At 30.3% G+C, this 17,518-nt stretch overlaps 1 protein-coding gene across 1 annotated transcript in view; it reads left to right on the forward strand.

The window, feature by feature from the left end:
* Positions 1-17,262, forward strand: part of LOC106684762 (xanthine dehydrogenase) — a 33,846-nt gene extending 16,584 nt beyond the window's left edge. The window contains exons 13-28 of the mRNA XM_014427022.2: positions 1,053-1,191; positions 1,272-1,347; positions 2,616-2,836; positions 2,913-3,035; positions 4,052-4,276; positions 5,638-5,771; positions 5,896-6,070; positions 6,891-7,082; positions 8,927-9,072; positions 9,372-9,549; positions 11,151-11,279; positions 11,353-11,480; positions 13,871-13,982; positions 14,262-14,516; positions 15,374-15,541; positions 17,056-17,262. Coding sequence (XP_014282508.1) covers positions 1,053-1,191; positions 1,272-1,347; positions 2,616-2,836; positions 2,913-3,035; positions 4,052-4,276; positions 5,638-5,771; positions 5,896-6,070; positions 6,891-7,082; positions 8,927-9,072; positions 9,372-9,549; positions 11,151-11,279; positions 11,353-11,480; positions 13,871-13,982; positions 14,262-14,516; positions 15,374-15,541; positions 17,056-17,106 — 2,452 coding nt within the window. The 3' untranslated portion in view covers positions 17,107-17,262. The remainder of the gene's footprint in view (positions 1-1,052; positions 1,192-1,271; positions 1,348-2,615; positions 2,837-2,912; positions 3,036-4,051; positions 4,277-5,637; positions 5,772-5,895; positions 6,071-6,890; positions 7,083-8,926; positions 9,073-9,371; positions 9,550-11,150; positions 11,280-11,352; positions 11,481-13,870; positions 13,983-14,261; positions 14,517-15,373; positions 15,542-17,055) is intronic.
* The last annotated feature ends 256 nt before the right edge of the window (positions 17,263-17,518 follow it).

Consider the following 17,518-nt stretch of genomic DNA (forward strand, 5'->3'; position numbering starts at 1 on the left):
ATCACGAATTTATTATGGACAATGAAAATTAGTTAGCTTGCTTTTTGGATAAACAAAACAAATGAACAATATTAAAATGATACATAAAATAAAACGTATCGAAAACCCTTTATACATCAAAATATACTATTTACTCAAAAAGAGCATATTACAATATGTAAACATTACTATAATAAATCTTCTTTTGCCGTATAGCATTATAAGATAAGTTTACAGGGTCCACTAAAGGCGAGTTTACAGTGGTGGCATGATAACCAGGGGCTTACAAAGAATGGGGAAGGACCATTCGGGCTGGTGGTGGTGGTGTGGTGACTTCAGCCACCTCCCAGGTCTTGTTGTAGGCGCGATTTCCCTGAAGAGTGGGTTGGCACAGGCCTTCAGCCCGTCAAAGACTTTGTTGAAAACAAGATGAGACAAGTTGAAAAAAATTGTTGTCTACCTGCTCAGCATAGCAGCGATTTAACATACTTCGGAAGAACTGTGCTGCCATCTTGAATATTTTAAATGAGTTTGTTTTTTCCCTCTGTTACATCTGAATAATGAAATTGGTTAGCTTGCTATCTATGATAAAGTTGATAAATTTACTCTTTGGTGGAAATACATGGAGAAAACTAAACTAGATTATTTATATTTAAAAAATGACTATTTATAAAAAAAGAGGATATTACAATATATATTTATAATATATTGTAATTTTTTAAATAAGTAAAGAAGAAATTAATACCACCCACCTGCTCGAGTTGAAAAATATCGAAAGTTATCTTTATTGTTTATTTTTTTTTTAATCTTATTATCGTACATTGTCAAAATATTATTAGTGTTTTTTAATCTTTTTTTAGCCCTAATGAAGTTCTACAAGGTGGGGTGAAACGTCGCAAATAAATATGTGTTAACTATTTTTTGTTCCTTTTTGACTGTGCCCATTACCATCTCATTCAGATATTATCACTTGTCTGTAATAATACTTGTGACCTCTTACACAGGAGTTTTCTTACATTTATTGTATTTCAAATTCACTTTTTAATTTTTTAATTATCTCTCCTATTTTTCAGCTTTTTCTTCAAGTTTTATTTACATGTTTGCTTTGAACTGGAAAAACTTGGACTTATTAGCATTCCTGATAAATCTCATAGAAGCGCAAAAGATCAATTCCATTCTTTGATACCATCTAGTTCACAGTATATATCAAAAGTTTGTATTTTGACTAAAGTATAAGAAAGTATAAAAAATTATTTTTATGAAGATTATTTATAAATAATTTATTTTGATAGGACTCACCATCCGAAGGAGAACATGACACTATTGGTCTACCTGTTGTACATAAATCAGCTTTTAAACATGCAACCGGTAAAACTTAACAATAATATTAAATCTAATTATACTTTATTTGTAAACTAATTTTCTTTGTTTCTGTTATATCAATATTATTTTATTTCCTCACTACTGTAGGCTGGGTAGTTTTATATTCATGCAGGAAAAGAAAACCAATTTTGTCCTCAGAATTGAAAATTTCCATTCAAATTTTATGTTTTAGACATAAACGAGAATTGTGGATAAGAGGGGTCTGTTTCATAATGAAAGCCAATATTATTAGTCCTTAGATACAAGTACACAAACTATGAAGTATAAACACTTATACATTTTGTTTCATGATGGGGATGACTATTAGTGATATTATATGAGGTTGAAAGTAAAAAATTATCTGGCTGAATTTTATAAGTCTATAAAATTGTATCAAATACAAACTACAAGATTAATATTATGAGTTTGTACTTTTTTTATTATGAAACAGGGCCCAGCTGTTACCATTAATTCAATTTTATAAAATTTTAAAAAATTGAGCTGGCTGGTTCTGCATTATCCAATTTAATTCCATTTACTAATTTTGATAGCACTTGCCTAAACAAATTTTCCTTGACACCAGGTGCAGTTTCCTCAATTTAGCGTTGTTTAGCCTTCTAAATTCTCCTTTTAACTCATTCTTTTTCAGTTCAAATATTTTACGCAATACTTTATTTTCAAAGATCTTAAGGCGCTGTTTTTCCATTAGTGTAAGAGGCCACATTACGCATCCATAAAGAATTGTGGGAAGGATAATAGTTTTGTAAACTCAATAAACTCTAAAATAAAAGTTTTTGGAAAGTAGGTGCAAGCTAAGCAATTTCGAGATTAAAAATAACAAGCATAAATACTTGAATCTATCTGTCTGTTTAAATGTGTTTCCTCCTATATCTATTTCACCTATATTGCTTCTGTTTCTACTGTTTACCACATATCTTTTTTAACCATATTTATTTCGAGACCTAGTATGAAGATAGAGAAAAAATGTAAAATTTCATGTATTCATTACACTATTGATAAAAGGACTATTTCAAAATTATAAACCTTAGTGTAATAATGTATTTTTATCATTGTTGTATATTGTTCTTTGTAACACTGGAGAAGGTCTGCAATATGAGCCAAAACACTGATATTTTAATGTTTTATTAGTTTTTTAGTTATTTTTTGTTTTAAACTTACCATTGACCACTCAAACCATCTCCTTTATTAATGCCATCAACTGATTAATTCATTTTTAAAAATGCAAACTTCAATATTAAATCAATATTTTTTAGGTGAAGCCTTATACTGTGATGATTTACCAAGTTTTGAAAATGAAGTTTATTTAAGCCTGGTTACAAGTACAAAATCACATGCAAATATCAAGAAGATTGATCCTTCTGAAGCTTTGAAATTGGATGGTGTTGTGGGATTTATTTCCGCTAATGACATTCTTCAAGAAAGAAACAATTTCGGACCTATTGTACACGATGAAGAGATTTTTGCTTCTGAGAAGGTTATTAATATTTGAATTTCACGAACATATCTAAATGTTTATAAAAATAGTTTTAATAAAAATATCTCAAATGTAGGTGCTATGCCATGGTCAAGTCATTGGAGCTGTAGCCGCAGTCGACCAGCTGATAGCTCAGAGGGCAGTTAATCTTGTAAAAGTTGTATATGAAGATTTACAGCCAGTTATTATTACAACCAAGGTATTTTGGTATTATGAAAAAATTCCAACTTGTATTAGGATTCATTCAAAAACATTTATATTATGGTAATCAAAGTTTCTGATAAAAAAATATAATAACGGTATTCATTCAGTTGGTGCTGAATGGTAAATGAGTTATTATATTCAACAATTAGACAAATTTTAAGTGAAAAAACCCTCTTTATTAGCTTTTTTTTTATAATATGTGTGTACTTTGAACAAGTTTTCTGAATTCTTGTGGATGATCGAATCAATTTCATTCAATCCAAAAAAAAAAAAAAAATACATTTAATTAAAAATAAATACACCAACGCTGCTGGAAAACAATGAACGAAAAGAATAAACACTTGAGATTAGAACTTTATAATTACCTTTTCCACAAGTTTTACAAATACTTTGATAATTTATTGAGCAAATTTTATCATATACTAGACCATACTAAAGTGGAGTGTGGTATTGGCCATATTTAACAGACTAATATCAAATAACTTTTTCTTTTTCTTTTAACAAATTTAGCACTGGTTACTTCAATACTTGGAAGTTATCTAAAAATTAATATATATATGAAAATGTATAACCATCTCTTGGGTTTATTAAGGTTTCCATTCAATTTGAACAATTGAATATTTTTAGTTTCTTTGATGCTCAAAGTTTCTGGTAAAGTTGGGCGCCATATTTTTTTGACAACTGAATCCTCCAGTGTTCACTAGGGTCAGTACCTACACTATATGAAGCTGATAATGGATCAGAGCAGTTTTTTTTTTCTGTTTGTTCTTACTTTATTTTTGGCAGAAAAAGTAATTAGAATTATAAAAATTAATATATTATATTAATAATCTATTAAGTAAATACAATTTTCTAATACATCTTTAATTAATAATTTTATTTTTCCAAAAATATTTATTTTATGTTAAACAAATACTAATAAAATTGAATAAATTCTTAAGTTGACTATTTGATTTAAAGTTTATTTAATATTTTAAAATAAATTTGGAGTTTTATTTTTATGTTTAATAGGATGCCATAAAACATAAGTCATTTTTTCCTAATTCACCATTCAAAGTAAAAAGTGGTGATGTTGAAGAAGGTTTTGGAAAATCGTATAAAATAGTTGAAGGTGAATTGACTGTTGGTGGACAGGAGCATTTTTACTTAGAAACACATTGTTGTGTTGTGATTCCTAAATCTGAAGATAGTGAAATGGAGATATATACATCATCACAACACCCTACTGAAATTCAGGTGTGTAAATTATTTGTTATCAGCTTATGTGTGTATATATATATGTGACACCAGATATAAACACACATAATATATTTCACACTTGTATTAGGTATTTTTGTGTTAAATATCTTTATTTCATACATTTTTCCGATTTGGGTGGAGTTTTTCATATAACAAATGAGATTTGTTGTGTTTTCTTCATAAACTTTTATTAAGAAGTCTTCTTTTTAAATGGTAAATTGTTAATGTCACAGTCAAATATTAATTAAGAGCCGCCCGTAGCTCAGTTGGTTAGGCCTAGTATTACCAATTTGAGATTGCTAGCGGTGCCGGTTCGAATCTGGCCTGGGACATTGACTTTTTTCATTGAGTGGCGGTCCCATAAAATGAAAAACTTGACCCCAACCATGGTTAGGGCAGTATAGGACTCCAATGGGAGTCTTGGCCAAAAAAAAATATATATATTAATCAATTGAACAACCTTTTAAAAGATGAAAAAACAATAAAAAATGATTAAATTCCTTAAATGATTGCCTGTTGTTCTAATAATAAGTCTGGATAATATTTGTTAATATTATTAAACATTTATTTATATAAATAAATAATATTGTTAAACAATTTCTCATTCAATTGTTTTTGGCTTTTATTTATGAATACCTTTATTTTATATTATTATTTTATTTATTACCTTGGAGCATTTCCCCTATAGTACCAAATATTACCGTTCTGTATTTGTAAAATATTTACAGGACATAATTTTAAATGTTGTCCTTTAATTAACACATACATAATGAGTATATACTCTTACAACATCACAAGTATTTTCATTATTACAAAAATAAATCTCTATATCAAAATTAACTGGATACAGTAACACTTTTTCTTTATGATTTCTAAATGAGTAATTTTTTTCATTTGCCATATTTCACTGTAATACCCGTTTCCAGTCTTTGTAATAATATGCAACAGCCCACAAAACTGCAGTTCTTGACATATTCCTCCTCCTCAGATCCTCCTCCCTATCCTTCGCTGCAGTTCCTTTCCACCTTCAAATCTCGTTTATACCATAATTTCCTCTCCACCCAGTCCCAATTGATGCTTCTTATTTACATTACTTAAATTTTTCTGTATTAATTTCATAATAATTTAATTATTATTTCTCTTCTAAATATATTTTTTCTAAGTTATTAATATGATAAGTTTGTGGTATTAATATATTTTTGTAACAATTTTTACACACACTAATATGCTTTTATTTTTATTTTTTATTTAAGTTAATACAATTTGCTATCATTCATTTTTAACTTCTGTGCTGAAAATATCATATTCTTACAAAATTAATGATGTTTAATAATTTATTTTTTCATGTTTATTCATAGAACTTAGTAGCGCTCGCTCTTGGCATTCCTTTCAATAGAATAGTATGCAAAGTTAAAAGGATGGGAGGAGGTTTTGGTGGAAAGGAATCTCGTTCTGCTTACCTGGCTTTGTGTACTGCTATTGCTGCTCATAAGTAAGATATGTTAAAGCAATTATTACTATATATTATATAAGTATTATAATGCTTATATAAGTAAGTAATTATTATCCAATCATAATTGGTTGTCCTCTTGTATAAATATTTATATTTGTTTCAGATTAAAAAGACCTGTACGAGCAATGTTTGACAGAAAGGAGGACATGATAATAACTGGTCATCGACATCCTTTCTTTGGAAAATACAAAGCTGGATTTGACCAAGAAGGCAAGATCAAAGCATGTGAAATATCTCTGTATTGTAATGCTGGCTGCTCTCTTGATCTTTCTGATTGTGTAAGATTTTCTAAAGATAATGTTATTTATTGATTAATAGGTAATTGTTAGGTTACTGGTTATTTTTGTGTCCGAAGTGAATATCAATGGCCTAGAATGAAAACCTTGTGTCTTAAAATAAACAATGTAAATTTATATTAACTTAAAGATTATGGCTACTGAGAAAGATACAAGGGTTTATTATTTGTCGATAGAGTGCAGTGCTGTTATTTTTTATTAGATTATTTTTTTTGGCACTCAAGTATTGTGAGATATGAGCTTATCCATCTAATAAAGTATAATAGTTTTTTTTTTAGATATAAGGATTTTATTCTAGGCTATCGATATTGATGCTTTATGTTGGTTCCATACAGTTGTTTTGACCTTTATTGTATGCAATAGACCTTACTATTTTTTATTTGGAAAGAATTGGATCAAATTTTATTGTTATGTGAGTCATTTAAATGTTTAACCTCTTGAGATTTCCTCTGCTAGCAGCTATTAACACAAGGTAGCTCTTGTGATGTGCCTAAGTCTATGTGCTTTATTACATCTGGCCCCATTGCATAAATTACGCATTCGTTCTTCTTCAATTGCTGCTGCTCATCACAAGTCCAAATATGTGAACGTAATAAAAGGTAAATAAACCCATTACTACCAGTTCCTGTCTTATTGTATCTATTTCAAGTTTTGCTTGCACCTCATTTGCTCCATGTGTTCTCTGTATTCACCCCATGAATGAATACAACTATTCTACTTCAAGATTTATCAGTATTATTCCTATAACTTGATATTTAGTGTGATAAAATCAGATAGATATTTATTTTATAAATTATTTCAGGTGATAGAAAGAGCAATGTTTCATGTTCAGAACACCATGCACATAAAAAACATAGAGATTTCTGGTTATGTATGCAGGACTAATTTGCCTTCAAACACTGCATTCCGAGGTTTCGGTGCACCACAAGCTATGCTCGTGGGAGAAACTATTGTTTTTCATATTGCTGAAACATTAGAACTTGATCCAGACTTGGTTAGTATATAAGTGAATTTACTTACCTAAAATACTTATTTAATTTGATTATAATAATATTTTTAGGTAACTTTTCATTATTATTTACCTTTTAAATTGACTTCTGTATTCTGAAATTCTGTTTTTTATATAGTTCTAAATAAAAAATAAATGAATCTGTGAATTAGTCTATGGAAGAGAAAAAGCATAAGAGAAATGTTGGTGGTAGTTTACTTTAAATAATATAGGGTGAGTCCAGGAATGATTCTGTAACAACTTATTGAAGGTGGGAGGAGCAAAATCTAAAATTTTCTTACAATTTTGACCAAATATCTTAACTTACCAGAGGTCTGGAGAGTATTCTCTGGAAATTGTTTTTTTCCAAATCATTTTTGGAACACAGACACCTTTACAAGCAGTTTTGAGTATAATAACCTCTTTAAATAATATTTTACCTTATTTATTTATTTCTTACCCTCTATTGTGCCATACAGGTGCATTTAGAAGCAACACATGGCTATGGTACAACCTACTATTGCAGTAAAAAAAATTTACATTTTTTTCATTAGCGGTATTCTCAACTTGCACTTCTTTTAAGTTTATCCTCTCCTCAAAACTTTAAGTTTATCTGTCCTCTTCTATGCTGTCCACTGATTTCTCTGGTCTAGCTCCTTGTTTCCTACCCAAGGAAAAGTGTATTGAGCTAACTACTTCCTTCTACCCCCACAAAAAGGCCTTGCTGTACGGGACGTTCTTCTTAACCATTAGCTTAGGGAGATGACTCTCTATTAGAACATAGTGCCCTGTAGTCCTGATCAGCTTGCCACTCAGTACCTCATACTTGGTACACTCAGTTACAACGTGCTTTGTGGTATCCTGAATCCGACACTTGACATAATGGAGGTTTTTATCATGTGCTTCAAGCTTTGATCGTAAACCTGCATGCCTCATGAAGAACTGTAAGATCCAGTAATTAGGTTGGACACATGTAGTTTCCAAGCATGGATCAATAGCAGGGAAGTACATCTTTAGAATAACCACTTTTGGGTTTGCCACTCAGCAGTTTCCTTCATTTATTGTTTCACGGAGGATCCTTTTCAATTTGCTTGAGACTTCACTTATCCTTACCTTATACCAGCCCCTCTGGTGGATCTGCAAGATCTTCCCTCATCATGTTGTGTCAGTAACAATCTTTCTGCAGGATCCTTCTGCCTGTGTGAGAGATTCTGAATCCACAACAGGGTTTTATATATCGATATACCTACAGTCACTCTTTCATAAATGGTCAATATTTGTGTCAAAAATGCACCCCTAATATGATTGAGTCCATTAAGAGCTAGAGTCACTAGCTCACACCTAATTATCATGTAGATATTTGAGCCTCAATGTTACAATAATGTTTTACCTCAAATTTTATATAGGTTCTCAAATCCTCAATTTCCCAACCTTTCAGGTTTTCTAATTATTAGGGGAGATGATTTTCCGTATCTCCCTTTCCGGCCTCTTCTCTGGAACGGCGTCCCTGGGTCAGACAGTTGTCTTCAGGGATCTCATATTGTATTATTAAAATTATTTTAACAATATATGTCACCATGTTTTTCTATAAGTATTGATATAAACATAAGAAAAATATATCAAATAAACAAGAATGAACAATTCCAATATAAATGTATGGATGTGAAAATCTTTCTTTCTGTTACTTTTATCTCCGCTGTGCTCCATAGTTTCACGTCTGTTGAAATTAATCGAATATCATGTTATTTCAGAAATTAGTGCATTCAAATAAACAAACTCTTCACCTTTATATATTTCCTTAAATATTATTATTTCTTACAAAAGATTGATAGTTATTCTTTAATTTTTAGGTACATTCTAGAAATTTTTGTAAAGATGGAGATTATACTCAATTCAAGCAGAAAATAATGAACTGTACAATTGAACGTTGTTGGAATGAATGTAAAAATAGTTCAAATTATGAGGAAAGAAAAGCCCAAGTCTGTCAATTTAACAGGCATGGACCATTGTTACTTAAAATCAGTAAATATTCTTTGTTAATATGAATTGTTTTTTCTGTATCTTCATTAAATATGGTTATTTTTGGTTAGAATCTATGAATTTCAAAGTTAGATTCTTAATGGTCATCATTTTGAAAGGATGGAAAATAATATTTTTTTTGCGTATTCTGTTTTTAAAAGTTTCAATACTTTTTATTCAAGGTTTGAAGTTATTATTCGTGGTTTCAGTTTCATAGAAATTGGCTTTGATTTCTAGGTTTGATATTAAGTCTTTCATATTTATTTTATTTTTTAGAATTAATCGTTTCCGCAAGCGAGGAATTTCTCTCATACCTACAATGTTTGGTATTGGTTTTTCCACTCCTTTCCTCAATCAAGCTAGTGCCTTGGTTCTGATATATGTTGATGGTTCTGTACTTCTAAGCCATGGTGGAACTGAAATGGGTCAAGGGCTTCACACCAAGATGATTCAGGTAACATCTAACTTTTTATTATTATTATATTGTTACGTCATTTATGATGAGTTGAGAAACAATATAAGTCTATTATGACAGATATTTAAAATTTGGCAGGCAATCATTCTGTTGAGATAAATGCATTGGAAGGTTAAAACCATAAGTTAGATGAATTGAAACCTTTTTTTTTATATAATGTTGAAAATTATCATTGTGTTGAGAAACACCTCAAGTCAGTGACTCAAGGAGGTTCCCTTCTTGATGAGCGTAGCGATGATGTACTGAGACCCAGTCTGCAACTTGGAGTTCAGTTTTTTCTATCGAGAAAGGTTTCTTTTGTCGTATCTAAGTTAATCCCTATAGGTCATACATTCACAGATGAGATGTTAGCGGTAACCAGATATTCCATTGGTGGATTTATCCAGCATACATTCAGGCTAAAAACAGATGAGATATCATATCTGAATTCACTACTACAAGGTCTATTCAGTGGGTCAAAACATATTACTTAGAAAATAATTCAAATGCTTTCTGCAAGATTCCAAAGCATTTTAAAATTTTTAATTGCAGAAGTATGGTCGGAGTTGAGGTCGAAAAAGATACACAAAACAGCAGAAAAAGATTTTATCTGTGCTAAATGAAATATTGTTAATGAGATTAATAGGAAAGAAAAAACAACTTTTGAAGGATAGTTTTGTGTTGAAATTATTTAGTTTATATAAGAGATGCGCAATTAGCCTGCAAAAAAGACAATTTAATGAATTAAGATAATTCAATGAGTAAGGTTATCTGCTTAAAAATGGCTTAAGGGTCGAAACGTTGGAAGTTTTTTAAAATAAAAAGTTGAGACTAAAATTGGATCATTGAAGTTTGTGTTAATAATAATATAAATCACTCAAACAATCAATATATTAAATCAGTAATCTAATTGTAATTTATGTTGGACAAGAACTTATATAGAAAAGTTATATAAAAAAAATATATATATAAAAAAGGAACAAACTAAACTAAAAAAAATATAAATGAATTGAATAATTATTTGTAAATAATACAATAATGAATTATAGAATTGAAAATATATCACTGTAGTAATAATTAGAGAAAAAACAATTAATAGTAGTGACAGTCATGATTAAATTAAAGGTTAAAAAGAGTTTTAATATATGAGAATAATAAATGAGGTGTAAGTATAGTACAATAAAATATCCATTCAAGTAGATAGATAAATGTAGGGAAATAGATAAATAATAAAAGAGATCCTAACCTGAATCCTAAATGATAAATAATGAACTAAAATGAAAAAGGGTAATGGGTGGAGGAAGTGCAGAGGGTGGGCGTGATGATTTAGTTGTAGCAGAAAATGTATGCATTGAAAGAACAATCAGAAAAGATTTAATATTGTATTGATTAGCTTAATTACTGACATAACAAATTCAGAGTTGTCACATTTTAATTTACAGTCATTTTTTCTTTAACCATTACGCTTTGCCTTGAACTGTTTTTTGTAGTTAGCTGAAAATTTGGTCACTATGACTTATTTGGTAACTAAAATTGATACTTTCATTATTATTATTAATTATAATGGTTCAATAGTAATTTTAATACAATAATTATTTTAGGTTGCAAGTCGAGCCTTAGGAATCTCAACTGAGTTCATACACATTTCTGAAACCTCTACTGACAAAGTTCATAACACATCGGCAACGGCGGGGAGTGCATCATCTGATTTGAATGGCATGGCTGTTATTGTATGTTGTCATCTTAATATGACTTACAGTCCTTTTGATCTCAACACTTACCAACTCCATTCCTTTTTTTCAGAATGCCTGCAATCAAATAAATGAAAGATTGAAACCAATAAAAAAACTTAAGCCTGATATTTCTTGGACTGAATTGATTAAGGAAGCTTATTTCCAAAGGATTTCATTGGCTGCCACAGGTTTTTACAAGTTAGTTCTGTCATTGCTAAAATATTTTATTTAACTAGTTAATACTGAAACAAAAACAAAAATTAATATAAATTATTGGTTATACTTAATAATAAAATATTTAATAAAACTAATTATTTGTTATTTAGGATGAATGGCTGATGATTCAAAATATTATTTTATATATAGAAATGATTGACTGTATTATTTCAAATTATGAAGAAGATGGTCTGGGGTGCGGTCAAAAGAAAACAAAAAGTAGTTAACAACTATTTATTTGGTGATATTTCCCCCCACTTTGTTGAGCTTCATCAGGACTAAAAACACACAAAAAAAAAACTAAAAATATTTTGACTTTGTAGGATAATTAGATAAAAAAAAAAAAAAATAAGATAGTGTTCAAATTATGTAAATATAAGTGAAAAGAAAATTATTTACAAATGAACGAAAAGAAGAAACAAAAATAGCCCTTTGTACATGAAGTTTTTTTTTATTCAAATTACCAGCGTAATAAACCGCGAGCTGCAATGGTTATTTGTCACCAGAGGATCTTATACTCAATAGTTTTTACAATTTGCCTTTATCCTAATCTTATGGACTAAAAATTATTTGCATTGTCTCTATAGCAGAGCCATTGAATTTAAAGACAAATTTTAAATGACTCCACTATTGAGCCCTCGAGTGCAAATTGTCAGTATTAATATAAAATAGACAATGATAATAATATAAAATATTTTAACCTAATAGTTTGCATATTTTTTTTTATATTAATAATATTTTTATTTCTTCTGTTCGTTTATTTGTATATAATTTTCTTTTCATTTATATTTACATAATTTTTACCCTAACTACTTAATTTACATTTGTGTACATTATTATACTACTATGTCAAAATATTTTTATTTGTTGGATAAATAGAAATGTCGTAAACAAATAGTTGTTAACTACTTTTTGTTTTCTTTTGACCGCATCCCGCATATTCTTCATAATTCAAAATACCATTTGTATTAATTTTAATTCTTATCGATTCTGTGAAAGAGTGCTAGTTATCAAAAAACTCTAGGTTTATGGGCATTTATGATATACTTATTTGCATGAGCTCCCTTCAAATTGATGGGTAAACGAAAATACGCATTTTCTTTTAAAAAAATTGATTTATTAAAATTAAGTCTGTATTGAACACTATTGTGCTTAACATTTAAATAAATTATTATTAAGTAAAAATGATAACATCAATGTTAACTGTATTGGGTACTGTAAGCTTCACTTTGGCCTATACATACTGATCTACAGAGTTATCCTCAGTACAGTCTTCATTGATAATTTTAATGAATATCTTTTCTCCCAGACTTACTCAAGATTACTAGAAAAAAGGGGTTGGTTAAAATTTAAAAAAAAATATATGTATATATAGTTGACCGTAAAAATTGATATATAGGAAGATGGTTAGGGTTGCGGTCAAAGGAGAAACAAAAATAGTTTACAACTATTTATTTTCCTGTATAGGAAGATGGTCAGGGTTGCGGTCAAAGGAGAAACAAAAATAGTTTACAACTATTTATTTTCCGACATTTCGTCCCACTTTGTAGGGCTTCATCAGGGCTAAAATAAATAGTTGTAAACTATTTTTATTTCTCCTTTGACCGCAACTCTGACCATCTTCCTATATAAAAAAAAAAAAAATACTGTGCCTAAATTCAATTACCCAATACAAAATTACCCTATTATAAATATTTATAATAATAAGTGGGTATTGCCCACAATGATTGAAAATTTTCCACACTGTCTTTGACAAATGTTCTTTCACTGTTACTACAGAAATCTCTGATCTAAAAGTCGTCTCTCATTTTTCAGCGATGAGTATGACAGATTTTGTTGAGGAGGAAAATAAAAGATAACACTTAGGGCATAAAATCCCCGTTATTATTGAGGCGCCAATTAATACAAAATTGGAAGCAACTTCGTAAATACTTTTCTTTCACTCTTATATTTATTATAGGAGAAATTATTTTACAAACAAAGCAAACATATAAGGATTGTTTATGAAATCAGTTAGCCAACAACTTTGACGGGTTTTGAAGAAATAGATATGCGACATACAAATTTCAAAAAATTAGGAAGTTTAGGAAAAATAAATATGTGTATAAATTATTTGGATTAAATGATCAATTTATGATGCAAAATGGTTAAAATTAATGCTATGTTTTTTTTGGGTATTTCATTTAGAAGTTTTAAATCTGTCTAATTAACAGATTCTGTAAACCTAGTGTTAAAGAAAAACTGGCTATTCATATCCATTTGATCTAAATTAAATTTTCTATAAATTAAATTTGCTATAAATTAAATTTGCTATAAATTGTTCATTTGAACTTTTCAAATTTAAAGTTGATATTTTTTTTATTCATGGTCAGAAATCCAGATAGTGGTAACCCTACAGCTGAAACAGGAAATACTTTTTATTACCATACTTACGGTGTTGCTTGTTCAGAAGTGGAAATAGATTGTCTAACAGGAGATCATCAGGTGAATAACAGATTTTTCTACAGCCTTACTTGAATTTTTTTTTACCCTAAATCACAATTAAAAGCTTTGTATGGGTTAAAGAAATTTAAATTATTAAAAACATAAATAAATGAACTAATTAATTTATAATAAATAATAAATTAAGATAAATCAGTGGCCGTAACATTTATCACTGAAAAGTTTGAAGAAATATTTTTAAATGCCAGAATAGTTTTTGAAGAAAGATATCAAATATTGAAGTTGAGTACTTGTTTTTTTAATTTTGCATAATTTGCACAGGTGCTCCGCACTGATATTGTTATGGATGTTGGACAAAGCCTTAATCCTGCAATAGATATTGGTCAAATAGAAGGTGCCTTTGTTCAAGGATATGGACTCTTCACTCTGGAGGAGCTGGTATATTCTCCTGATGGTATTCTATACTCAACAGGACCTGGTACCTATAAAATACCTACTTTATCTGATATACCAGTACAATTCAACGTATCTCTTCTCAAAGGATCTTCTAATCCAAGAGCTGTATACTCTTCTAAGGTATGGTTGTCTTTTTTTCTTTCTAAGATGTAAGGGTGCAGAAAGACAAGACATATAATTTAATTATAATTAATAATAAACTTTTAGCTTTTATAAAAATCAATGAATACTAATTTTTTTTATTCTGATGAAATAAAAGTTTTATTATAAAATAAAAATAATAAAAGTTTAAAATACTAACAGTTATTTTGCTATTAAAAAAAGTTTTAGTAAAACTGTTTCAATGAAACTTATTTGAAAAGGTGAATAACTCTTTTAGTCTCTAATTTTTGATGATGCTTAATCCTGGAATTTCTTAGGTGGGAAATAGGGCTGCTACAAAGTTCTCCCGTTCAACTCTGAATCTTGCAATCAGACTACATCTGATCTGATTTTGGTACTTCCTTTTCCCAGATATGCCTCCATGTCTCTCTCAGCTATTCCCATCTTTGCTGACCCTGGGGTTCCATTCCAAGCTCTGTCGAGTTCTATAAATATGATCCTTTCTCAGAATTGAGGATGTTCCCAACCATCTCCATTTTCAAAGCTCTTAGTATTCTAGTAGTATTTTTTTTTTTTTTTTTCGGCCAAGACTCCCATTGGAGTCGTATACTGCCTAACCATGGTTGGGGGTCAAAGTTCTTCATTTTGTGGGACCGCCACTCAATGAAAAAAGTCAACGTCCCAGGCCGGATTCAAACCGGCACCGCCAATAGACATAAAATTAGTAAGACTGTGTCTTAAGAACTGAGCTATGGGCGGCCCTAGGTAGTATTTTAGTAGCTCTGATTAGTATTATAGTAATACTTTGACTTCATTTTGTTATTTTGAAAAGTATTAATATTATCATAAAGTTTTTTTTAACCTATTATTTGTAGGCTATTGGGGAACCACCGCTCTTCCTGGCATCCTCTGTGTTCTTTGCTATTAGGAATGCCGTGAAAGCTGCTCGAAAGGATAATAATATTGAAGGCTGGTTTACTTTCGACTCCCCGGCGACTTCTGCTAGAATCAGAGTAGCTTGTGCAGATAAAATTATTGAGAAGGTCAGTTGTTATGTCAATTATTTAGCTGCTGCATTTTTATAATTGAAAATTCCTGAAAAAATTTAATTTAATATAATGAATCTTTCAAAAAGCATGAACCAATTCTGAAGTTTTATTATGCTAGCAACTCAGTATCCCAATTCATGCACTATTGGTAGTAAGATTTCAATACTTGCTAGTAGCTTCCAGAATATCAATTTAAGAGGGCATAGCTCTCTAGTAATATACCTAGTTGTGAGGAAAAGAAGAAGATTTAACACCTCTCATCACTTGGTGTATTTAAAGGATAGGTTAACCATGTCACTCAATGGATTTCATGGAAAGACACTGAGGCAGGTTGTCAAGAGAGGATAAGATCTTCACCCTCGCTAAGTTGGATTTCCTTTATTTAATAGAAGAAGAGAATTATCCCTTCTTCAGTGTCTTCATCTATGGTTAGATGGAGGTGGTGGGCCCCACACATTTCACATTGGGAAGGGTTCGTCAGCCTGTCATCAGTGAGCCACCTAAAGGGGCCTCTACATGTTGGCCAAGCCACTACATTGTGACACCACGAGCATGTGGATGGGTAGCTTGTACGAGTTGGCCTAAGCTTGTTGTCGATCCGTCGAGAGTCGGTTTTTGAACATAGATCAAAGGGGTTCGTGAGAGCGCTCGTGTAGCATCTCCAGCATTGTTCTTTGTCTAGTTGCAACTGAGAGCTGTTAGGAGGTTGTAGTTAATTTTTATAATAAGTTTTATATTTAATCTTATTTATTTATATTTAATTTCCTCTCATTTTCTTTTTTTTGTAATAAAAACAATATAATCCCAGTACAATGGCTGAAACTACTTATACGTCCGCCATGCTTGCCTCTCTGAATAACACTGGCATGTTGGATGGTCCATTCTTTGTTTACCGAGCATTTGTACAAGCCTCCAAATTCGTGGCGCGCGGCCAACATATGGATCCACCTTAAAGAAGAGGATAAGAGGGAGGAGGACAAACAGGGACCAGAAGTGTTGGTGGACTGGAGGAGGCACCAGGACAAATACGGATCAGGAGGGTTAGACTTACCAGACAGATGCAGAGGGTTCAACCACATCAGTAATGCGGTTAACCAAACACTAGGCTGCTTCACAGTTATAATATGTATTATGACCCATATAAATTAATTGGTTCTCTCTTTAAATACACAATATTGTAAATAAGAGAAGAGAAAGAAAGTATTCATAATCAACCCACTGCAGCTGCACCTTATAATGCCAGAGATGGCGAGGAATGGGGGAAAACTCAGTGGATCATTTATGTTGCTTTTGGAAGGAATTCTTCTACCACCTTGATGTGCTCCATGCTGTTAGTGGCCATGCTGCTAGTACTCATTTTGAATCATTGAAGAATAAGAAAAAACTATTACAATACTATTATTCTATTACAAAAATATGAGTAAATGAAATTGGTTTATATTTTTTGAAAGAGTGTTTATTTGTGTGTTTTGTATGTACCAATTTTTATTTATTTATTTTTTTTCCAGCTGAACAACCAAGAACCTGCCTCATCCAAGGGTTGGAATGTTATTTTGTAATTCATAATAAAAAGATTTATGAATTTTTCATTTTATCAGGAAGAAAAAAATATATTTTTCTTTATCTTGAAAGTTTATGGGAGTTATTTTAAGGCTGTTATATAATTTCTGAAATTATATTGTGAGTTTAAAGACAATAAAGTTTACATTTTGTTATTTATTGTTTAACACAGCCTATTCCCAAAAATCTTTCCTTACTATCATTTTGGTCTAAAGTTGGATATTTATTTAATAAAACGAAGATGGTCCAGTTGTGGTTAAAAAGTAACTCAAATAGCTAAAAACTATGAGCCAGCATTTCGACCCTGTTTGCAGGGCTTCATCGGGGTTTTTCGTATGAAGGAAAGCCAAAGAATGTATATTAATTTAGAAATATTTTATGTATGAAACACCTAAAAATAGTTTACAATCT

Source organism: Halyomorpha halys, unplaced genomic scaffold, assembly GCF_000696795.3.
Source record: "Halyomorpha halys isolate HHAL.00 unplaced genomic scaffold, Hhal_1.1 Scaffold613.1, whole genome shotgun sequence".
NCBI lineage: Eukaryota > Metazoa > Arthropoda > Insecta > Hemiptera > Pentatomidae > Halyomorpha > Halyomorpha halys.